Here is a 26,166-nt window from a genome sequence, read left to right as displayed (position 1 = left end):
TCAGAGATCAGTAATGGTTAATAGTCTTTAGGTTCTTGATCCTGTGCTCAGGGGCTTATTCTGATTCTGTACTCAGGGGTCACTTCTGGTGGTTCTTGACAGACTATATACTGAGCCAGATCAGCTCCATGCAAGGCAAAACCTCAACCCCTAAAGAGCTAACTTTCAACCTGTGCAGAGCTAATATACAGTTAAATTAGAAAAGAACTCACCACATCCTTCTTTTACATTCTGAGACTTTCTATCTTTAGAAACAGTTGACCCAACTTGTTCAGCTAATCATCATTTGGAGAAATAAGTGGAACTCTACTGTAGGGAGTTTGTTAAACTAAGAAAATTACAACCTGGGTGGCACATAATTGACTGTACACCTAAATGTATTTCCCACCTACAGGATGTTTAAATGCAAATATGAATTCTCTCAGAGCAGACTTCCAAAAGAGGCCTCACTAGGCTCAAAAACTTTTGCGACAAGGGCTTTGAGTTCTAGCTTACTTTTTATCAGCATAGTGCAGAGCTGGCCTCCTGCTGTGCTTAGGCAATGTTTATCAAACTACTTTGCATCTAAATGCTGTGTTATAATATTGCCAATGGGAAGAAAGGTTTAAAAAGAGGTGGATGCAGCCGCAGTTGTTTCTTTAAGATGATTCTGCACTTGATGTTAAAGAGGGTGAGAACCGGACCAGGTGGCAGGAGAAAGCACCGGGTTGGGGGTAAGGCAGCAGAACTAAGGTTACTCTGCTATCATTCACTCTGGAGGCATTTTGACTCCTTTCCTATTGCTTATCTGCAAACTTTCTTACCTCTGAGTCATTTTTGACTATGATTTCTGGTGCACATACCGGTGTCCTAAATATTTTGGCACCTACTTCTCTTTTCCCTCTCTCCACCCCTTTAAATTAGTGAATTGAGAAAAACATTTTTTTAAAAAATTCACTTTCAGAACTCTTTGCTTGCTTGTTTGTTCGTTTGGATTCAACACGGGGCAACGCTTAGGGCTTACTGTGGGTTCTCTGCTCAGGAGACCATACGCAGAGACCGGGTCAGCTGCGTTCAAAGAAAGTGTCTTAACGTTTCTCTCTCTCCGGAACCAAAGTGATTTTTAAAACACATTTTTGGAATGCGCAAATTAGACCCAATCTCATTTGACCGCAAGAGCTCCTCAAATCCTCAAGGGCAAGACTTCCACCTCTCCGAAAGGTGCAGGGAGTGTGTGATTGTCAAGAAAGCAGCTGCACGGCAGGACAGAAGGTTCTTAACAGATCCTCCTCCCCCTACGATGTCAGGATCCGGGGACTTGCAGGAAGCGTGGCGCCCGCAGTGCCCGACATCCTGGTGGACCTGCCCGGACCCAAAGGCGCTCAGGGATGCTCAAAAGACGACCGCCTGCAGCTCCTCCCGGCGCCGCAAGCCTTATGTAAAGCTCCGAGGCCCCGCCCTCCAGGCTCCGCCCCTCGCAGGCCAGGTCCCGCCCCTTCCCCGGCTCGGCAGGCTGAGGGGGCGGAGAGAAGCCGCAGCTGCAACTCAGCCCGGAGCGTCGGAGCCTCGGCTCGGCCGGGCCCCCCGCAGCCGCCGTGAGCGCCCAGCCGCCGCGTCTCTGGCCCCGGGGCTCGGCCCGACCGGTCTGGCCATGGCAGCCGCCGCCGCCGCCGCCGCCGCCGCCGCCGCCGTGTCCGCGGTGAACGTGCTTCCTGCGATCCCCGCCCGTTGCTGAGAAGCCGTGAAAAAAAAAAAAAAGCCGCTGGTCCGCCCGTCCCCGCCGCCTCGGCGCAGGCTCCACACAAGTTTCCGCCGCGCGAGAGGCAAAGGCAGCGGCTGGGAGGACGGACGCCGGGAGTCGGGCGCCCCCGGCCCAGCCGGCCTTCCCGCGCGCGATGTGGGGGCGCTTCCTGGCCTCCGAGGCTGGCGGCCGGGACAGCCCGGCCGGAGCCCGCAGCTTCCCGGCGGGTAAGTAACGGGACAGTCGGTGGCCGAGACGCGGGGGTCGGGGGCGAGCGCGGCGGCTCTTCGGCGGGACCCCGCGGCCGCTCCCCTTCCCTCTGCAGGCCTACCTCCCCCCCACCCCCCAGGCCGCCTCCCCGGAGCCGCCTCACGCCCGCCCCGTTTCCTCCCGGCGGCTGACAACCGGGTCCCCCCGGGGCTGACATCTGGCGGGGCGCGCGTCCGTCCCTGGGACCGGTCGGCCCCGCATCCCGGCGCGGCGCCGGCCGCGGGTCTCCGAGGCCTCGATCGTTCTCGGGCCTCAGTTTCCCCGAACCCCAACTTCAGGGCTCGCCCGGGCCTCTCCGGCTGGGGCTTTGTTGTCCGGCGTGGGGCGTTGACTGACGTGGAATAACGGGGCTCGCGGGAAGCCGGCGCGAAGGTCGTTGCGACCGTGCTGCGGCAGCGGGGGGGACTTCCACGGGGTGCGCCTCCACAGCCGCGGGGAGCTGCGGCGCGCACGCCCGCGAGCCGCTCCTTGGGGGCGTCTTTGGGGGCCGCCGGAGGGTGCTGTCGCTACGGGTGATCCCCGAGGGGCGACTTCAGCCCCCCTGCTGAAACCTTGTCCCCACTTCCTGCCTCTTCCGGCGGCGTGAGGGGGACTTGTCCAGCTGGTTCCAGTGACCTTTGAGCACTGGGGGGTGTAATCCATTTTTTTTTTCTCGTCCCTGACCCCATCGAGGGAGTTTGGGGGTGTTGTTGCGTTGGGAGGTGAATGGTTCAAGAAAGCCATTGATTGGCATGCCTCGCCCAGAAGTTGTGTAGGAAAGCCATCGGATTCGAGTAAATATTGCCCTGATTTTAAGAAGGTGAAAGTTATGTATGTATGGGCCTTTTTATCCAGGAAACGAACCAACCCCCCTGAACGCCACATTCATTTACCCACAAAATTTCCTGTGATTTTAGTGGGGTCTAAGGGTTCCTGTAGTTAACCGTGTTCCACGAAATGTTTGTGTGTGTGTAACTGACGTTTGGCGTGCATTTAAGAAAACCGAAAACCTCTTTGCAAAACCAAAAAAGCAGAAGCGGCAGTGGAAAGTGCTTTTATTTGCTCTCCTCACCCCCTATTATTTTAACACACACACACACACACACACACACACACACGGTGCAGACCCAGATTGTATAATGCAGTTCTGTGATAGTTACATTTTTTGTGATGTGACTTTTGACAGCTTGACTGGAGAATCTGTGACCGACATTGTGTTACATTTAAGTTGTACAATTGTTTTGAAATGTATTGCTAATATTTCTAAGTATGCATTGTAAAATTGTATCTACAAACTAACATGCCATCACCTCACATAGTTGCCTTTTATTTTTTTGTGGTGAGAACATTTTGAAATTGCAAGTTTCAGGCATACAATACATACACTACAGAATTTTCTATAGTCATCATTTTGCACTTTAGATCTATACATAGATGGTATATTTTAAAAAACAGGTTTGAATCATTCTCTTAAATTTGGTTCTACAACACTTAAGAGAATGGTATCATGTAATAAATAGGTATCATGTAATAGGGATAGGTATCCTGTAAGCACAAGTTAATAAAAAAGTATTATAAACAGGGAATTATTTTTGCTAAAACGTTTACTGTTTGTGGTTGGAGAAAGAGAGCATGTGTGAGGTTGCCCTTGCATACTGAGTTATGGCAGATCTTGAAAAGTAACTTCAGTGAGCAAGAAGACACTTTATTATCCCTGGAGGCTTGAGGGAGTGGTTTCAATTTAGCTGTGCATATTAGTAGCCATCTGTAATGTCATTGTAACTTAACCTCTTAACTTTATTTGTAGTAATAGCTTCTTGGAGTTGTAATATCACTCATACATTTTATTCATTTCTCCAATGTTTTCTATGGGGATATGTGGGGAGAAATAGTACTTATAAGTAACTGACACCCTTTTCTGTGTGAAGTAAAGGATATTATAGAAGAGTATGCTGTATGAATCTAACCAAATCCAAGGAGTTTGAACAGTTTATGTTCACAGAGGATTTATTTTATCTCAACTTTGAAGGCAGTGATGAACCATTGGTAAATCAGGACTTGCTTTTCCAGTAACATTTTTATCAGTTACATGTTGAGAATGGCTTATTTTTACAGTAATAGAGATACAATATTTGTTATGTATTATTCTCTACTTGAGAAATACAATATTTAAAATTATTTTTAATTTGTTAAAAAAAACTTATATTTATGAAAATTTAAGTGTGGTTTCTTTAACCAGAAGCAGATGCTGGTCAGGATAATGACCTCTACATTGATTGATGAAGGCATCTTTTTCGTTTTCTAAAAATTGGAGTAAAATAAATAGTATATTTTTGCTGATGAGCTATTTTAGAGATATTTTTTAAAAATAAAAATGAACTTGTGTTCTGATTTAACTTTTAGTAGTCATCTTGGTCTTAAGGGCAAGTTTGAAGGCAGATATGTAATTAATGGTATTTAAATTTACCTAATAGCTAATTCTAGGGGTCTTAAAATAAGTTTATAAAAATACATAGCTGGACTAAAGAAAAAAGAAAGGTAATGTGTAACCAGTGTTCTAAAACACTGGAAGAAACTTTTAAGATAACCCAGTTAAAATACAAAAAGAATACATGTGCCTTAGAAAATATTGATTTTCTTAGCGTTTCTTTAGGATTTAAGGGTTTTTTTTTGGCTATACTCATAATTTTTCTGCTTTTAAATAGTAACTGTTACAATTAAAAATATTATGGTCATGTTCTCATAATCCTCTTCCCCTTTTGTATTGGCAAGTGTGGTTAGAAAGCTAATTTTAGGATTGGTGCTTAATGGGCTGAGTGCATGCTTTTGCACATGGGAGGCCTGAATTCAGTTTCTTGCACAGCGCTACCAGGAGTTACCCTTGTGTAATCTCAAGTACCTCTGGGTGTGCAGCCCTACCCCTACCCCAAAGAAAGGAACAAAGGATTAAAAAAAGAAAGTTAATTAAATAGAACATGTTCTGCTATGTCTTTTATGCATTTGGTTGAGTGCATTTAAGAAAAATCTATTATTCAAAGGTATTATTCATTCAAAGTTGAATGAAGGCCTCTCCCTGCTACCCACCACCACCACTCTACCACCACATACTCCATTGGATATGATGCTTGCCTTGTATGCAGTTGCCCCAAGTTTGATCCCAGGCATCCCATATGATCCCCTGAGCACTGTCAGGAGTAATTCGCGAGTACAGAGCCAGGAGTAATTCCTGAGCATTTGCCAGGTGTGGCCCTAAGACAAAACAAAAAAAAACAAAAACAAGCAAAATGCCAAAACAAAGTTGCATGAATGGATTCATCTCCCTAGTGTGAAACCTTCTTATACTTTGAAATAATAAACCTTATAATACTTTGAAAACCTAGTATGATACCTTCTTAGACTTATGCTTTGTTTAAAAATATTAGTATATTAAACTCTTACAAATATGGAAGTAGGATATAATAAATTTAGAAATATACTAAAATAAAATTATACAAAACACTTGATCTGAGGAGATGCCATTTTGTTAAATGCTTTATATCTGCCTCTTCCTAGTTGATGCATTCTTGCCTTAAGATATTTAGTGATGTCATAATGATAGTGGTAGTAACTGGTTTGATTACATCAGATGCTAAGGTTTTTCTGCTATAGCTCTGAATTAGATGGACCCAAAAGTCCTACTGTAACAAAGAAACATGCCTTCTTAACCTGATTCAGTTGGACATGTTCTTTCATAATGGGCATTGGGGGGTGATGTGTGAATCAATTTTAGTGATGAGTTTTGTGAAGTGAACTTGATAAGCAGTTAGTTGTAAAGTGATTACTTCCTTGTTTGAATGAAGCAAATTAAATCATTCTGAGGCCAGGAAATAAATGGTGAGTTGGTGACCTCTGTTGTCGGATTGTGAATGTTTTTATATTTGAGAACAGAACAGTTTAATAGTAATTCATGGTTTTTCTTACTGGATGGTAAAGGTAAAGGTAAAGGCCCTCCCGTTGATCGTCGATTTGCTCGAGTGGGCCCAGTAACGTCTCCATTGGAGACTTTGTTGTTACTGTGTCTAGCATATCGAATACTCTCGGTAGCTTGCCGGGCTCTCTGAGAGGGGCGGAGGAATCGAACTCGGGTCGGCCATGTTGGCCGCTTGTAAGGCGAACGCCCTACCCGCTGTGCTATGTGTGAAATTGGTGTAATTAATGAAAGTGGTTAGTATTTTAGTGAGTGATAGCTTAATTGGTATTAAAATGCACTAAAGATGAAAATAATCATATGGTTAACTCCTAAAACTATAATGTGATACTAATTATTACTATTTTAAGGATATGCAATTACATTGTGTATCATTTAAAAAATTTAAGTGCTCAACATAAAAAGAATATCAAATTGTTCAAATTGATATTTTACTTCCATTTTCTATTCTTTTCTTACAAAAAATCTATTGTCTGGCATAGTGCTTCACACATAAGAGTTTGTAAATGTGAGTCACTCTTGCAGTGAATGTGTGTGTGAGGCTTTGTACTGCTGTCCAGGAAGACATCACAACAGGGATAATATCGCTAGCCCTAGGAGCTTAATTCTGGCAAGGAAGAAATCAGTCTCTGAGTAAATTCCAAACAAGATAATTTGGCTAGTTTTAAGTGCTAAGAAGAAACAGAAACTGGTAAGATGGCAGAAAGTGGGTAGAGTTAGTCTGAAAAGGCTGGTCAGGAAAAAGCCTTTTGAGGGGTAATATTGTACTGAACTGCATGACATGCTGGACAAGACAGAGTGTTCAGATGGAGGTCATAGAAACAGCTGTGGGTGGAAGGAGTTTGGGAGTAACAGGTCAGTGACTTTATTGCACATTTGTCTGATGTGAGGAAGGCTGTTAGGCAATATAAGAAGTTTGGATTCTATTCTTTTTTCTAATTTTTTTTTTTTTTGGCTTTTTGGGTCACACCCGGTGGATGCACATGGGTTACTCCTGGCTCTGCACTCAGGGGACCATATGGGATGTTGGGAATCGAACTCCGGTCGGCCGTGTGCAAGGCAAACGCCCTACCCACTGTGCTATTGCTCCAGCCCTGGATTCTATTCTATTTCAGGGAAGATGGCTATGAAATGGCAGGGAAGATAACTTCATTCTTTCAACACACTGAGTGTATACTATGAGGCAGACTTTACAAAATATATTGGAGCCAACCTGCATTTGTATTAGCTTGGAGTATACTGGAGAAATAAAAGTGGTAGAATTTATTGGCTAGGAAGTGGCAGAGGGAAACAAAGAGATATCTTCATTTTGGTTTTAGTAATTATAATGAACAGTGGTGCCATTTTCAGAGTTGAGGGGGGACAGTGAAGAAGATAAATGTGAAAGAGTCCTGTTTTGGCCATGTGAAATATTAGTTACCTTTTAGAGGTAATATATTAAGTAGGGAGTTGTATATAAAAATCTGGAGCTCACTAGGGAATTGGCAGAGGTGGAGACAGGAATTTGAGAGTTACCTGTGTATAAGTAGTATGTAAAGGTTATTATGAAGAGTACAGAGCATACAGTAGAGGACCAAGCTTTGGTCTTCTAAAATGTAGAGTCACTCTTTCTCTGATTGAAAAAGAGGAGTCACCCAGAGACAGAACTATTTGCTTGGTGTCTTAAGAGTGAAACCAGGAGAGTATGGTGTTATGGGGAGTGGTAAACGTCAAAAAGGAACACACACCAAAGTCTCATGCTTCTAAGAAATCATATGAGATGAATTTAAAAAGACTGAATTAATGCTTCTGACCAGTTTTAGTGGAAATGTCTTTAAAAAATATCACAGAGGTTGCAGATTTTCTAATCAGTGAGACACTATCTTGCGTAAAGATTGATGCTGAAGTGTTGAGAAATGGTAATAGGAAAGAATGCAGATATTTATTATGGTTAAGGAGTTTGCTAGGGATGCACAGTTTTAAAACTAGAGAAAATACCCCCCAGTTTTCTCAGTATTGAGGCATTTTCTGGTCCAGGGAGGCTTTACATTGAAAGCAGCTGAGTCTTGTGTAGAGACGAGGACTCTGCCCTGGGCATCTTAACTGGTCCAAGTGTTGGTTTTGTTCAGTATAGATTTCTTCAATCAGGGACGACACTTCAGTTTTATTTCATAATCCTTTTTGAGAATCAACTTTAGACTACTAGACCTACCTCTATTTTTCTTCTTTTCTTCTATAACAAATGGTTTTATTCATTTACTTATTTTTGTTTTTGGGCCATGTCCAATGGTGCTCAGGCTTACTCCTGGTTCTGTGCTCAGGGTCACTCCTTGCTGTATCTGGTGGCCATATGTGGTGCTATAGATAGAACCTGGGTCTGATGTGTGCAAAACAAGTGTCTTTTTCGCTGTACTTTCTCTCAGATCTAATGAATAATTTGGAGATTTTATTAGGTTATAACTGTTAGGTTATTTAAGTCTTTAATAAGATTTTAGATTACTTTAAGAGTGATTATTATTATTATTATTTATTTATTTGAACATACCTTGTAGCTCTCAGGGACTATTCCTATCTCAGTGCTTTGGAGGGTCACTTGTAGCTGTTCCAGGGACCTTTAGGTGCCAGGGATTCAATATGTGCCTCTAGTTGGAGATCTCCAGCCTGTTGATTTCTTTTGATATCCTGAGAGTGAACTTAAGATCAAGTACTTTGTCTTATGCCCCCTTTACGTTGTCAAGGTTGGGTAAAATTTGATTTCCTTATTGATGCTACTTTTCAGTAATAAAATTAGAGGTTCTGAAGAAAACTGTAGACTTTAGTTATCTTTATGTGAAAGAACGAAATAAAAAATTTGGACTTCATTTTATATAAGATGCTTACATTGCTCTCCTAGAGGTAGAGATTGTGTATTTATTGATCTCAAATGTATATTTAAGACATAAGTAATGCCTTGCCAGGACATTACTAATGCCAGATCATTAATATTAAACATTTCATTTTACTTAGGAATACAGCATTAAGAAGTTAGATAGGAAATTAAGTTACTTAAATAACTTAATTATTTAGAAGAGAAAATGTAAAATTTTGTTTCAGTTTTGGCATTTGAACATATTGCATATGACACTTAGAATTTTATGCATCAGAAATTAAAAGGATAATTAAAAATCATTGGCTCCTCTGATTTCTTTCAAGATCACTAGCTAATTAATAAAAATAGCATTTATTTGGTATAGAAACTTCTTTTATGAAAATTTATTTTGATTGAAATGTTTATTTTCTAGATGCTAATGATCTTTTTTAGCTTGGAAATAGATTGCTACTATGTAGCATATTTTCTCTACTATTATAGCTGCCATGAAATAGTTATATTCAGAGTGTGGTAAACCTGTGAAATATCACTTGGTACACTTCTTCACTTTTGTAGTGGTTTTATTAAAAATTACTTATTAGTTTTTACCTTGCCTACATTTTTTCATTTGTAAAACAGAAACAAAGGCTTATAAAATGCTAAACTATCATGGCCCTTATTCCAAATAAATACCAAAACCTTTTTTGAATATGATGTTGTTTCATGTAACCCGAAGATAAGACAGAATTCTGGCCTATCTACAAGGAAAATTAACAGACATGTAAGTTTTTCGTAGAGAAGATACACTTATCTTTTCTTGGTTGCTACCCTCTTTTTCTCAAGTTTCTTGTTTTATGAGTATTTGGTGAACATTTATTGATTTGAATTTCTATTTTTTTCTGTGCATGATCAAATACTTATCCATCTCATCATTGTTAATTGAGTTAATTTCTAACCTTGGCCTAAACTAATCTATTCTAAAGCTCTTTCTTTTATTCCAGAACTAAAAATAATTTTATAATACATCAGATTAATATATTCTTATATCTTTTATGATAACATATTTTTAAATTATTTAAAAATTATAGCTGAGGTAATGTGATCACAGTGGCTTTATGTTTATGATATTAATCTAAAAAGTTACCAATACCATCATAACTGTATGCCTGTGACCTTCCGCCCCGTCCCTTTGCCACCTTTGGTCTGACCTCCCTCTTTCTTCCTATTCCTCCATTACTTATTGATAACTTTGGTTTTGGTGGCACTGTAGCACTGTCCCGTTGTTCATCGAGTTGCTCGAACGGGCCCAGTAACGTCTCCATTGTGAGACTTGTTACTGTGTTTGGCATATCGAATACGTCACAGGGAGCTTGCCAGGCTTTGCTGCGCAGGCGAGATACTCTTGATAGCTTGCCCTGCTCTCTGAGAGGGGAGGAGGAATTGAACCCGGTTTTGCCAGGCCGGCCGCACACAAGGCAAACACCCTACTGCTGTGCTATTGCTCCAGCCCTGAGTTCGATTTCTCCGCCCCTCTCAAAGAGCCTGGCAAGCTACTGAGAGTATCTTGCCTGCACGGCAAAGCCTGGCAAGCTACCCATGATGTATTCGATATGCCAAACACAGTAACAAGTCTCACAATGTTACTGGGCCCGCTTGAGCAAATTGATGAACAACAGGACAGTGACAGTGACAGTGATGGTTTTGGTGATTACTGTTACCTCCCTTAGCACAATCCAAGTGTTCTAGACCTTCCACCTTTGTTCCACTGTTAACTTCCAGCCACCCTAATTGTCACCTTCTACTCTCTACCTGGCACTCCAGTGTTCAATCCAGTGTTCAGGGTTTATTATCAATTGATGTTGTTCATACTGTTAATTTGCTTCTCTCTCTCCATATATATATATATATCTGATATATATATATATCACAAATGAGTGAGATCATCCTGTATTTGTTTCTCTGCCTCTTACTTATTTCCTTCAGTATGATACCCTTAAATTCCTTTCAAGTAGCTATGAACTGGATGACTGTTCACACTCTTGTCACTATGTAGTATTTCATTGGGTGTATATATTTTTGTGTTAATGTTTAAAAAATTACTATATATGTCACTTATATATTTAGAAAGTGATACTAGCTGTTAATTGCTTACAATTTGATTCAAATGTTAGGAAGTCAGTTTACTTAGGTTGAAGATTGAACTGGGGTTCCCCCCTAATTTTTGAATAATAGTTGATAACATTAGTAGTTTAGTGTATATAATTACATAATGTGTATATTGTGAAATGTTTGCCCAAATAAAATTAGTGAATATCAGTTGCCACACATAGTTAAAACTATTTTTAAGTTCTTCCCAGTGCAGTACTCTAGGGTTGCTTGGTGCTTGGAGACTGTGTGGTGCCTAGGGTCAGAAAACTGGCCTCCTGCATGCAAAGCAGGATCTTCAGCCTTTTGACTTTTCTTTTCCTTATCTATATCTCTATCTTTTTTTTCATGCCAGGAATTACACACATACATACACACAACACAAAGTAAGCCCACTACCTGCCACTATCCTGACTCCTGATGCATTATTTTATGTAGTTACCATGCTGTACATTGCATCCTGTGAATTTATCTTAAAACTGCAAGTTTTTACTTTAAAATATTCTATTTTGGGGGTCATGTCCAGTGGTGCTCAGGGCTTACTCCTGCCTCTCTGCTCAGAAATCACTTCTGGCAGGAGTGATTATGGGGTGCCAAGGATTGAATCTGGCTGGCTGAATGCACTGACTATTTCTCTGACCCTGGACATTTATGCTTTTTGATTGCCTTTGCATACTCTGCATCACTTCTACAAGTTCTTTTCATCTTTTAGATTCTACTTACAAGGAGATAGTAGTGTATTTTTCATTTTTCAGTTAGCACTAATACCTATGCTATCTGTCAAAATAGTTTGAGTTTTCTATTTTTGTGGATAGTAATCCATTTTGTGTGTGACATAGATATATATGCATATACACATGCACATTTAATTAAATATTTTTTATTGTGAAGCCAGGGAACTAGCTGAAAGGACTGGAAACCATGTGTTGTTTGTGTTAAGTCCAGAGTTCAGTCCTTGGCACCACATGGCTCCCCAATCACCAGTGGATGTAGCCCTGGTGGTCCCTGAACACTGCCAGGGTGATCCTGGTGGCCTTTAGTTTGCATCACTGTGCCCAAACAGTATCACCTCTTGGGCCTAGCACTGAATTGTCAGGCTTGCACAACTGAGCTGAGTATTTATTGCTGGAGTGGCATTGGGAAGCCTGAGCACAGCTTTAATTTTAATTGAAATAGCGTCACACAATAATTTTATATGGATTTCAGGTGTGTATCATCATAAACCAGCATCTGTATGTACTACATTACAACAGTCCAATACAATTCACTGTTCAGTGAGCCATTTTACTAACTTTACCTATCATATCCCATTGCCTTCTGGAAATATATTCATGAATATAGTTTCATTGTCTAAAAATTTTAATTTTTAGTAAAAATTATTTTTTAGTTTTTAAAAACTAAAAACATTAGTGGTAGTTTATCTTCTCTTCCCATTGTTGTTGCTATTGAACTAAGTGTTGCACACACACTTGGTTGAAGTGACAACATTTAGTTGTCATGTACATGGGGGTTGTACATCAAGTTTGATGCTGGCAAAATTGGTTGTGGTGCTCATAAGGGGGTCACACTCCTTTTTTTGTGGTACTTTTGTTTATTCTGGTTGTAGTGCTCACTTGGATTGTGGTGTTCACACAGGTTGGCCAAACATTACATTTTCTGGTTGTGGTACTTTCATATGTTTTAAGTTGTGGGATTTTCTGTGGTTGCACCCTTTAGTTGTGTTTGGACACCATACCTGACAGTGTTGTAGCCAGAAATAGCTTGTGGCACTGGTGATCTCAGACATCAGCACTGCCAGGCACCAAAAGCAGAGCTGTTGAATCTGTGCTTGGCTTGTGTGTTGGCACTGGGAATCAGACTTGTAGCTTGAAGCTTGCAAGGCAGATAATCTCAGCCATGGAACTGTCCCTAAAACTATTATTTTTTCCTAATTCACTTAATTTTTTTTATATTGAGGTTCTGTGGTCTGTAATACTATTAAAGTAGTTTCTCATGCACATAATTCCAACATCACACCAATCACTAGAGTACCAGCTCTCTCCCCCAAAGGACTCCAATGCCCTCCTTTTTTTCCCCTTAAATTTTTATTAGTGAAACACCATGAGGTACAGTTGTAGACTTACAAATTTTTGTGCTTGGGTTTCAGTTATACAATGATCGAATACCCATCCCTCCATAAGTGCCCATTCTTCACCACCACCAGTCCCAGCATCCCTTCTACCCCCTTAGCCCCATCCCACCCTACCACTGTGGCAGGGCATTCCATTTTGTTATCTCTCTCCTTTTGAGTGCTGTGGTTTGCAAAAGAGACATTGAGTGGCAATCTTGTTTGGACTATAGTCTACTCTCATCATGCATTTCCCATCCTCAGAGGAACCTCCCAATACCCTTTATTTGGTGCTCCCTTCTCTATCTGAGCTGCCTTTTCTCCCAGTGTGTGCGGCTGTCCTCAAAGCCATGGAGTAATCCTCCTGGTACTTATCTCGGCTATTCTTGGGTGTTAGTCTCCTATTTTGTTACTTTATGTTCCCCAGATGAATGCAATCTTTCTATGTCTATCCCTCTCTTTATGACTCATTTCGCTTAGCATGATACTTTCAATGTAGTACCACTTGTATGTAAATTTCATGACTTCATCCTTTCTGACAGCTACGTAGTATTCCATTGTGTAGATGTACCAAAGCTTCTTTAACCAGTCATCAGTTCTTGGGCACTCAGTTTTTTTTTCCAGATTCTAGCTATTGTAAACAGTGCTGCAATGAACAGACAACTGCAGATGTCACTTCAACTATACTTTTTTGCCTCTCCGGGGTATATTCCCAGGAGTGGAATTTCTGGGTCAAATGGGAGCTCAATTTCTAGTTTTTTGAGAATCGTTTATACTGTTTTACAGAAGGGATGAACCAGTCGGCATTCCCACCAGCAGTGAAGGAGGGTCCCTTTCTCGCCACATCCACGCCAGCACCGTTTGCTTTTGTTCTTTTGGATGTGCAATGCCCTCCTTTTAACCCCCTCCAACTCTTGTTTTTTCTTTTATGTATCATATCAGTGAAGTCATACTGTTTGCCTTTTTCTGACTAAATATACAATTTCTTTTTCACTAAATATACCCATGTCTGTGTTTATGTTTAGAATGGAAGATTTTTATTGTTTTTAAATAGCTGTGTAATATTCCACTTGTTTATGTCCACAGCTTCTTTGTACCCAATCATCTATTGATAGACATTTAGGTTGTATTCAACTTTTGGCCCATTAAAACAATGTTGACATGAACATGGAGATGCACTGCTCTTTAAATTAGAGCTTTTGTGTTCTCCAGATAAATATGGGATAACTGAGGTTAGGGTGATAGTGCAGTGATCAGGCATTTACTTTGTGTGCAAATGACCCCCGGGTTTGATCCTTGGCATACCGTGTGGTCCTTGAGTTGCCGGGAGTGATCCCTGAGTACAGAGTCAGAGGTAAGACCTGAGCATCAGTGTGTGTGGCCCCAAATGAATATTTATATGAATTAAATGAATATTTATATATTGGTTATCCCATATATCGACTCCATATATATGGGATAACTTGATTGTAGAGAATTATTGTAGAGATAACTTGATTGCAGGGAATTAATATAACTTGATTGTAGGGAATTATTATATATATTCCATATTCATTAGCATTTGGGATAGTTGGATTGTAAGAAAAATCTATTTTTGATTTTTAAGGAAGCTCCATACTGCTCTCCAGAGTAACTGCAATAATAGACACTCCCATCAACTATGTACAAGGGTTCCCTTCATTCTGTATTCTTGAACTTGTTCCTTATATTGTGATAGTCATTCTATTAGGTGTGAGATCATTATTTTGATTTATATTTTGTTAATTGTAAGAGATATGAACATCTTTATATATTCATATTGTTCACATGTATGTATTCTTTGGAGGTGACTTTTCATCCTTTTCTTGAGCCCTAAGAGTCTCTCTCTCAATTTTTAAAAAATTTTTATTAGTGAATCACCATGAGGTACAGTTGTAGATTTACAAATTTTTGTGCTTGCGTTTCAATTATACAATGATCAAATACCCATCCCTCCTTCTGTGCCCATTTTCCACCACCATGGATCCCAGTATCCCTCTCACACCCATCCCCCCCATCCCACTCTGCCTCTGTGTCAGGGCATTCCCTTTTGTTCTCTCTCTCCTTTTGGGTGTTCTGGTCTGCAAAAGAGGCATCGAGTGGCAATCATGTCCTGTCCATAGTCTACTTTCAACATGCATCTCCCATCCTGGGAGGATCCTCCAAACACCCTTTATTTGGTGCTCCCTTCTCTATCTGATCAGTACCAGGAGAATTACTTCATGGCTTAGAGGCCAGCCGGACATTCTAGGGGAAATGGCAGCTCAATTTTTTTTTTTAAAAGAGTGGCTACACACAATAGTGTTGGGTAAACTGGGGCGACTTACAAAAGATGCTTAACCCACAGTGCTAGCTTGCTGGTGGGAGATATTGTGAGATATGAGTTGCCAGGGACTCAGGAACTCTAAGGCCTTGCCTATATTCTACTACTTGAAATATCTCCTTGTTTCCTTGTTGAGTTTTTAAAGTTCTTCATTAATTTTTCATAATAATCCTTTTAAGAAACATGATGTAACCTGTTTGGTAGAATGCCTTTTTAATTTCAGTCTGCCAAAATTTTAAAATCTGGTGTAGTTACATTTGTTGGTTTGTATTTTGTAGTTTGTGTGTGTGTGTGTGTGTGTGTGTGTGTGTGTGTGTGTGTGAGATATCCCTTTTTTTGGTTTTGCAAGCAATGTTCTGCGCTTTTATAAAATGTTCTTGGATGCCACTGCTTTTAGTTTTTTTGTAAGAGTTTTAGAAGGGTTGTTTTTAATTCTTTGAAAGTTGGTAGAATTCACTTTTGAAGCCATTCAGTTTGAGTTTTTTGTTTTTAGGGGAGTCTTTTTGTTTTTTGTCCACACCTGGTAGTACTAGAACACTTAGCTAGACTAAATCTAAAGCTGAGTCTAGTCTTAACTAAACTAAGTCTAGAACCTTTAGTTAGATTTTGAGGAAAAAAGAGAGTAACCCTAAGTAAATATTTAGATCAATGGTGAAAGGGAATAAGTTGCAAAAGATAAGTTATTATGTGCAACTTTATGCTACTAAGATGGAGAATCCAGATGAAATAGAAGAATTCTTAGAAATTTATAATCTCCAAAATTTAATGAAGATGAAGCAGAAAATCTTTACAGAAAACCTGATTCATCACAAGTAAAGAATTGAAAGAGTAATTAAAAATCTCTCCAAGACCTCAGGATGGGACAGGGGGGGGGGGATGAGGGTGGGGGGGGATGCTGGGACCCATGGGGATGGATGACGGGCACTGGTGGAGGGATGGGCACTTGATCATTGTATAACTGAAACCCAAGCACAAAATTTGTAAGCCTATAACTGTACCTCATGGTTTTTCACTAATAAAAAAAGAAAAAAAAATGATAGTAATAAAATTCATCGTTTGAAAAAAAAAATCTCTCCAAGACCAGAATCCTTGGTCCAGATGGATTTACTGATGAGGTCTACCAAACTTTCAAAGAACTTTGCTATCTACAGGAATCATTCCTGTGAAGCCAACATCATTTTAAGACCAAAAGGAGGCAGATGTTACTAAAAATGAAAATTACACAACTATATCCCTGATGAGCTTTGATGCAAAAATCCTTAACCCAGTCTTAATGAAACAAATTCAGCACCATACCAAAAAGATCATATATCATGGGCAAGCGGAGTTTATCCCAGGGATGCAAAGCTGATCCAATATATGTGGGTCTATTACTGTAATATACTATCATCAAGGGCTGGAGCCATAGCACAGCAGGTAGGGCGTTTGCCTTGCACACGGCTGACCTGGGTGTGATTCCTCTGTCCCTCTTGGAGAGCCTGGCAAGCTACTGAGAGTATCTCGCCCGCACAGCAGAGCCTGACAAGCTCCCTGTGGCGTATTCAATATGCCAAAAACAGTAACAACAAGTCTCACAATGGAGATGTTACTGGTGGCTGCTGGAGCAAATCGATGAACAATGGGAGGACAGTGCTACTATCAACAAAAGAATGAAAAATTTCATATCATTGCGAGAAAGCCTTTGAAAAATTCAGTATCCATTCATGATCAAAATTCAACAAAATTGGAATAAAAGGGGAAATTCTCAAGATAGTAAAGCCACTTACAAGAAACCCACAGTCAATACCATATTCATTGTTTAAAAAAAACTGAAAAAGCCTTTTCTCCGGGAAAGGTGCAAATCAGGGAAATCTACTCATGATACTATTTGATATAGTCTTAGAAGTCATTGTCTCACCATTCAGACAAGAAAAAAAAAGGATCCAAATTGGAAAAGAAGTTGAACTATCACTATTTTAAGATGACATGATAATATATATAGAAGATCCTAAGAACAAGTCCTTTTTAGTTAGGCATTGCCTTGCTTTTGTTTTTGTTGCCATTAAATTTGGTGTCAAATTCAAAAAGTATTGCTAAGACCAATAGCATGCAGCTTATTACATAATTTACTATGTTTTATTCTAGTTTTATGTCATCAGGTCTCATTTTCAAATCTTTGTGTCATTTTGAGTTTATAATTGTGTTTGGTGTAAGTAGCATGCATTTTTATACATTTGGATGTGGCTTTAGGTTTTTTCTCACATTTAGATGTGATAATTCTTTCCCCAATCTTTAGTCCTTTGTAGTAAGTTAATTGTCCACATACATGCATGGATGTATTTCTTGGCTTTTTATTAGGTTCTTGTAATCTGTATGGTTTATTTATTTCTTGAACTTTTTTGCGGTTAATGTTTAAGTGTCAATAATCTTATAGATAGGTTTATCTTTTACATGAGAGTCTGAAGCATTAATTGGCTAAATGACTTACGGTCTTAAGAGAGTTGAGCTGAACCTAGGTAGCCTGATTTCACAGTTCACATTCTTTTTCACTAAATGTATATCTTATTTTGTAATTTAAAAATTAGAAATGTTGGATTCATTTAATTTTAGATTTAAAAATGCTAAAATGAGGTGTAGAATTAGGACGAAGACTATAAATTATTATAATAAGTTTCTTTTATTTCAGCTAGATATTCCTCTGGTTTCTGTCTTTGCAACTTAAATGTTTAAGTGCTGTGACATTTTTGTTTCTTTTGACTACTGGAGACTGTTTCCCTACAATATTTAGAGGAATGCCCTTCAAATCTTTTAAATTTTTTAAACTTTTAAAAGTGTTTGTCTTTAAATAGATAAATTCAAACTGGTTGAAGGGATAGTTTAAAATCTCCTGGACTTTAAAATAGATAGACATCTACCAAAATAATATCTATTTTAATCTTTCTAAAAGGGAACAATATTTTTAGACTGGATTATAAGGTTTATGAATCTCTAATCTTATTTCATGAGCATTTATTGGGTGTCCAAGTGATAATAATAACTATATTTATTGAGACTCTGCCTTACTCTGCAGTTCTGTGTTAGAGACTTAAAAAAATATCTTCCACATTCCCACTTAGGTGAGAGAGAGAAAATGATATAATTTAAATATAATTTACCAAATGCTGTTGAGAAATTTTGGAGTTTATGTTGGGAGAGCACAAAGTAATATTTAATATAATCTGGAGAAATATGAGAAAACATGTAGAGTAAGTGAAACATTTGAAGTGAAACATGTAAAGAAGGTAGAGAAAGAAAATTTAGCTTGGATTTATTAAGGAGCTGGATATGTTGATGCAGTTTACTAGCTTACTAGATATGTGTGCTTTGTAATAGTTACTTAGTATTTATAATGGATAGCTAGTGTGAGTGTAACAGGTGGAAGAGAAAACTATTAGTAAAAGAAGTACCAGTGGGTGACTATGTCAGACTTTAGGAGTTTTACTTAACATGTGGTCAGTTACATAGAGATGTATAAGATAATGATACATATTTGATTTTAAGAAGATATTTCTTACACTGGATAGAGATTGATTTGGGTGGAGTTGTGTATAAAGTTCTTTTCATAAGACCAGTCAAAGGATGGAGGGTAAGGGTACTCAGGTTGGGCTGCAGTGGAGAGGAGAGATCTAATTCAGTTAGTGCTTTTGACATAAATTGAAGAGGTTCAGACACTAATTAGGTGCATGAGATAATGAATGAGTTACTGAAGTCTCTGAGGAATTGAACTCCATAAGGAGAGAAGATACATAAAAAGATAACTTGAATTTGATGTGATGTGTACTAAGCTAGAGACAGGAAAAATTATCTGCAATTATTATACAGTATGTGTGTGGGTTTATTTCTAGGCTCTTTATCCTGTTTATTGATGTATCCTTTTTGTTAGGTTGTTTTTTTTTTTTTCCCTGTCTCACCCAGTGTTGCTTGAGGCTACTCTTAGCTCTATACTCAGAATTGAACTTGAGTCTCTGGCAAGCAAAGCATGTGCTCAGTTAGTTGAGCAATCTTTCCAACCCTGGTATGTGGGTGTTTTTTTTTTTGTCATTGCCATTTTGTTATGATTACTTATAGCTGTGTACATAAGCTGACCCCAAACATTATGTTGATTAGGGGTATCCACACCATACACAGTTGAAAATTCACCTATAATTTGTGAACTCCTACTGAAACTTAATTAATAATAGCCTGGGGTTGATTAGTAGCCTGTATTCAATTAAAATACTCTTTGGGTAAACCTGTAATAAAACAGGGTCAAGAAAGGAAAATATTGGCTTTTTCTTCAAGCTCATATTTTCCATTGAACATGTACTTTGCTTGTCTCTGTATCTCTTTGCTTGTGTTTTTTTTTTCCTATGGAGAAGCCCGTGTTCTCTCTTGAACATGGATTCCTCTCCTTTTCACGCCTTACGTTTTTGTAAGAAAATGTCTTTCAATAGAAACTATCTTGCTTTAAAAAAAAAGAAATAAGATATATTTTTTAAAAATAAAATATTTCCATAAAATATCATTAAGGAATAGAAAATACACTCACAGTACTGCACTGGTAATTTTGTCTGTTGTAAGTTTACATAATCTGTAAGAACATTTACATAAAAGTGGATGCATGATGTTTAAACCTATGTTGTTTAAGGGTTAACTAAGTGAAAGCAAGAAGTGTGATGTCATCAGCTTTGTTCATCTTTCTTAGGTTGTAAATATTGAGAACATTGAAAAATTGTAAACTAGCTAAAGAAAGATTTAATGTAACTCAGAAGGAAAAACTAAGCTAATAGTAAACATACTCTACTATCCAACTTTCCCCTTTTGATTAAAAGATAGCAAAATATTAAATAAAATAATACAAAAATAAAACTTTCTTATAACTTATTTATTAGAATATAATACAAAAATAAGGCCTCTTTGACTTTCATGGACACGCTCTACTCATATGTTGCCTTGTACTTATTCTTGATTACTTATGTATGTAGGATCTTAAATAACTTCCTAACAAGTATTCCATAGCTTCACTTCCAGTGGTGTTATTGGAATTTTTGATAGATGATTGAATTTGTAGTTTTTAAATAAGACATACATGTGTTTAAAAATTGAATACCCAGAAAATAGTCCTTCAGTTTGAGGAAGTTGCTGAATCATCTCTGTGTATGGTCTGCTTTTCACAGGTTTAGGATATGTATCTATTGCCTAGTCATAACATTATGTGTTAACTTTTGTGTATTTCTGTTGTAGGCCCAGATTATTCTTTATCAACATGGTTACCTGGTAATGAACCACTGTGGCAGGCTACAACCGTTCCATTCAACCATCGAAATAACCATATCAGGCGACACAGTATAGCTTCAGATAGTGGTGATACTGGCATTGGAACTTCTTGTTCTGACAGCGTGGAAGGTGAGCTAAAATTCTTAGTGTTTAACTGCCAGTTCTCAGATGATTGTGATAGAAACATTCAGAAGGTATCTTTTTTTTGTTTCAAGCTGAGAAATTATGACTTGCAAATAATTGAATATTTAATAATGAAATCTATTAATTGATATAATCACTTTATATTAATGTTGTATAACCAAATAATGAATGTACTTATTTTGAAGATAAAATAATTTAAATAATAAATAATTTAAATAACTAATTTAAATATCTAATATTTTACATATATCACTAGAATACTACATATCTGTTTTGATAATTTGTGGAAATGGGACAGTATGAGTGATCCGATTTTTAATTTGACCTTTCCAGCATTTGGTTATTTTAAAAATGTAGCCTTTCTGATAGGGAATATAGTGATAATTCATTGTAGTTTTAATTTTCATTTTTAAAAAAGATTAGTAATTGAATCTTTTTATTGGGGAGTAGGGGTTTGGCCACACCCAGTGGTGCTTAATACTCCCAGAAATAATGGATGACACCAGATATGGAGCATTGCTAAATTAATAGAAAGGTTCACTAATAATGCTGAGCAATTTATTTGGCATGGGATAATCCAAATAAATGTGGGAGACTGGTCTGCTGAGTCTCTCATTCCTCTCTCCTATTTTTTGTCTATTTGTGTTTTGCTGCAATTAAAACTTCAAGTGAATGATTTGAAAGACAACTTGCACTCTTAAAAAATGTATTTCATTACAATTGTTTGAAAATAATCCATAACTGGATCTAAGATCAATTGAGTACTTAAGAGGAATTCTTTGTTAATTACAAATATTTAATTTTATAAGTGACTTTTAATGTGGATGTACTTATTTCCTCTCTAACCTGGAGCTTTTAGGAGGTTCATTCATATATTAATGTTTATTGAATATTTACTGTGTTTAAGACTGTGGAAGTTGAGTTCAAAATGGAGAGGATTACATTAGAATATTATTAGAGACAGTGATTTTGTATGGAAATACATTCTACAATTGTCATAAAGTACTTTTCCATTAACCAGAGCTATTTTGATATGTCAGATATCACTAAATAAGGGTGTGAGCTTTTTATGTTTAGCAAGAAGTTGAGACACTAATTTAACATTACTGGCACCACGTTTTTAATGTGGTAAATTGTTTATGGGGTGTTGAGTTCCAGGTTGGTAGGAAATAGATCTGTAACTTGAAGCTGATGTGTCTACCAGACTACCAAATTGTAACATAAATCACCACAGCAGATGATCAGTTTCTTCCTAGATCTTTTGCCAGGATCTGGAGGCCAGGCATGTAGTTGTGATTGCACAGAAATTTGTTTGAGCAGAATTTGTATTTGAAGTTCGCAGCACTAGTTGCAGTGCATAATGTCTATGTTGAGTGATTGAGGGAAAACTAACTTGAAACTGGGAACCTAGGATCCGGAGGCAAATACAAGAGCTTAGTTTTGCTTACACTAGGCTCTATGGCCTTTCATAAGGACTTTTTACCTACCATAAAACATGGCTCCTATCATTGAGTGAGATTCCCAACACTCTTACCCACCTCCAAACAATAGATAGGCTCCCATCCCAGACTTTTATCTTTTCTATGTGTGGTGTAAAGAATAGTTTTATTTAAGAAATATGCTGTAGAGCATTTTCTCATGTGCCTTTTTGCCATTTGGATTTCTTCTTTGAGAAAGTTTCTGTTCATTTCATTACCCCATTTTATTATGGGGTTGGATGTTTTCTTCTTGTGGAGTTCAACCAGTATTTTATATATCCTTGATATCAACCCCTTGTCAGATGTGTATTCAGCGAATATCCTTTCCCATTCTGTAGACTGTCTTTGTATTTTGGTCACTGTTTCTTTGGAGGTGCAGAAGCTTCTTAGTTTAAGATAGTCCCATTTGTCTGTCTCTGTTTTCACTTGCTCGGCCAGTGGCATGATATCTTTGAAGATACCATTAGCCTCAATGTCATGGAGGGTTTTCCCAACTTTGTCTTCAGTGTACCTTATGGATTCCGGTCCGATGTTGAGGTCTTTAATCCATGTTGATCTTACTTTTGTACATGGTGTTAGGCAGAGATCTGAGCCCATTTTTTTGCATGTAGCCGTCCAGTTTTCCCAGCACAGTTTGTTAAAGAGGCTTTCCTTACTCCACTTTACATTTCTGGCTCCTTTATCAAAGATTAGGTGAAGTCATGAAATTTACATACAAGTGGTACTACATGGAAAGTATCATGCTAAGCGAAATGAGTCAGAAAGAGAGGGATAGACATAGAAAGATTGCATTCATCTGGGGGACATAAAATAACAAAATAGGAGATTAATACCCAAGAATAGTCGAGATCAGTACCAGGATGATTACTCCATGGCTTAGAGGCCAGCCGGGCGTGCTAGGGAAAAGGGAAGCTCAGATAGAGAAGGTAAAGGTAAAGGCCCTCCCGTTGTTCATTGATTTGCTCGAGCGGGCCCAGTAACGTCTCCTTTGGAGACTTTGTTGTTACTGTGTTTGGCATACAGCGAATACAGTACGGGGAGCTTGCCAGGCTCAGCCGTGTGGGTGAGATACTCTCAGTAGCTTGCCAGGCTCTCCGAGAGGGGCGGAGGAATCGAACTCGGGTTGGCCATGTTGGCTGCGTGCAAGGCAAACACCCTACCACTGTGCTATCGCGCCAGATAGAGAAGGGAACACCAAATAAAGGGTGTTTGGAGGATCCTCCCAGGATGGGAGATGCGTGTTGAAAGTAGACTATGGACCGAACATGATCGCCACTCAGTGCCTCTTTTGCAGACCAGAACACCCCAAAGGAGAGAGAGAACAAAAGGGAATGCCCTGCCACAGAGGCAGGGTGGGATGGGGGGGGATGGGGAGGGTTGGGGGTGAGAGAGATACTGGGATCCATGATGGTGGAAAATGGACACTGGTGGAGGGATGGGTATTTGATCATTGTATAATCGAAACCCAAGCACAAAAATTTGTAAGTCTACAACTGTACCTCATGGTGTTTCACTAATAAAAATTAAAAAAAATACTCAAAATACAGCAAAATCACCAAAAAAAAATGTACTCAGAGCTAGGATGTGGGTGACTACAGAGTGGAGTGTGGCTCATTTATTCACTTAAGTTTGAGCTTTTTGTAGTCTACTTTGTACTAATTTTTTTGTACTAATTTTTAAGTGCATTTTATTTAAGATAATGTATGGAGTTGAATAATTATTTGATAATTCCTAACTGCTAATCTTCATTAGAAGTAGTTTTCTTATGTAATAGACCTCATATTTTTTTTTCAAATAGTTGGGGTTGTTAGAAGTGGACTTCAATTTAATCATATCTCATTGGACGTAACTTGTAAATAGAAGGGCTATTGAGTAATTTTGAGGTTCTCTTGTTAGGATACATATCAGAAATAAGGAAAATAGAGAAAAGTTACCATTTGGAGTATTCTTTCATTTTTATGGAGAAATTAAGTTTTTGAAAGATAAAGTAGGGTCTTATTCAGTCATTTTTCCTGTGTTACTGTTCTAGGTTTAAAATTAAACATTTCCTCTATTCATTGCATACCACGTCTAGTGGAAAAAAACAGATTGGAAATAATTATCTTGAAACATACTTGGATAGGCCAGATACACAGACTAGGGGAACATATCCTAATCCACTGGTTTGAGAGAAAAACTCAACAGTGAGAATATTATGGAGGGTAAAAATCAGAGGTTCAGTAGGAATCACAAAGTCAAGAATGGGGAAGGAGCTGGGTCCAGAGAGAACAAAACTGGGTTACAGTTTTGTGTTACAGGGAGGACCCTAATAGTGTCTTGTGTTATAGGCAGGACCTGATAGTGTCTTGTTCCTAAGAAGACGGAAAGCAAAAAATAAGATGATTCAGGAAGTTATTTGTGATGTGAAAACCATAATTTGTTTAAATAGCTGAATTGAGGTGTAGTTCACATTCCATGCAGGTCATCCATTAAAGTGTCTTTTACATATATAGAATTATACATCTATAGTTCATCAATTTTAGGACATTATAATTATCATCGGGCCAGAGCGATAGCATAGTGGGTAGGACGTTTGCCTTGCATGCGGCTGACCTGAGTTCGATTCTTCCGCACCTCACGGCAAGCTACTGAGAGTATTCAGTACTCACAGCAAAGTCTGGCAAGCTACCTGTGACATATTCGATATGCCAAAAACAGTAACAAGTCTCACATTGGAGACTTTACTGGTGCCCAGCTCGAGTAAAATAGATGAACAACAGGAGGACAGTGCTACAGTGCTACATAATTATCATCATCATTGTCCCCAAAGAAATTCCAGAATCCTTACCTATCATTATCTCTCAACACATCTTAACCCTAGCAGCCACTATTTTAGGGTATGTCATAATTTTCTCTGAAACACTTTTTTCTTTGTGTATTTTATTATAGTCACTAGATTTTGTTAGTTTTTAAGAAATGTTTTGCACAATGGTTTCTTTTTTAAAAAAATTTTCTTTATTATTATTATTATTTTAAATTTATTTATTGAATCACCATGAGAACAGTTACAAAGCTTTCAGGTTTAAGTCTCAGTCTTACGATTTTCAAACACCCATTCCTTCACCAGTGCATATTTTCCACCACCAAGAACCCCAATATAACCCCCATCCTAACCCTCCCCTGCCTGTGAGGGAGATGATTTCCCCTTAACTCTCTCTCTACTTTGATTACATCCATTATTTCGACAAAAGATGCACCATTATTACTTGGAATTTTCCCCCAACAATCAGACCTGCTGAAAAGGCATCATGAAATAATTTTTTTTCTATTGCTGGTTATGAAGAGCACATGATGTCTCATGGCCATTGGATTTCTGGTATTGGGCCCGCTCGAGCAAATCGACGATCAACGGGAGGGCCTTTACCTTTACCTTTACTAATTAAGTCTGGAGGGATTTCTGCAAAAAGCCGCATAGTTCTGAGATTGGTTTGTGTGCCTCTGGCTCCATGGCCGTGCTGGAGAGCCACTTTTGGGGGGGGGGGCAACTCATGGTCTTAGCAAGGTGGGAAGGATGTGCTGGTTCCGCATCCCAGCCCATGAGGCCGCAGTTGCCCCGTCACCACCAGCTCATTCCTGGCTGTCCAGTACTGTCTGAGGCGGCGGCCACTGTGCCGAGGGTGGGGTGGTAAGGGGGAAGAGACAGACACCCTTTCCTGGGGTGGGGGAGGCAGGCTGCATGGTGCCGTAGCTTAATGCGTAGTCCATTCACATTTCTGCCAAAAGCTACTGGGTTCTGAATTAGGTCCATGTGCCTCTGGGTCCATGGCTGTGCCAGAGAGCTGCTTATGGGGGGCAACTCTTGTTCTGGGCCGGACGGGAAAGACATGCTGGTTCCGCCCCCATCACATGAGGCCGCAGTTGCCCAGTCACTGCCC

General features: G+C 38.9%; 1 protein-coding gene across 2 annotated transcripts in view; it reads left to right on the top strand.

Moving 5' to 3' along the window:
• Positions 1–1,734: 1,734 nt before the first annotated feature.
• CEP85L (centrosomal protein 85 like) overlaps positions 1,735–26,166 on the top strand; it is a 124,664-nt gene continuing 100,232 nt past the window's right edge. For both annotated transcript variants that reach the window (XM_056125071.1, XM_056125070.1), the window contains exons 1-2: positions 1,735–1,947; positions 20,598–20,759. In XM_056125071.1, coding sequence (XP_055981046.1) covers positions 1,875–1,947; positions 20,598–20,759 — 235 coding nt within the window. In that variant the 5' untranslated portion in view covers positions 1,735–1,874. The remainder of the gene's footprint in view (positions 1,948–20,597; positions 20,760–26,166) is intronic.

Source organism: Sorex fumeus, unplaced genomic scaffold, assembly GCF_029834395.1.
Source record: "Sorex fumeus unplaced genomic scaffold, SorFum_2.1 ptg000054l, whole genome shotgun sequence".
Taxonomy (NCBI): domain Eukaryota; kingdom Metazoa; phylum Chordata; class Mammalia; order Eulipotyphla; family Soricidae; genus Sorex; species Sorex fumeus.
This window is presented reverse-complemented; position numbering and strand designations above follow the sequence as displayed.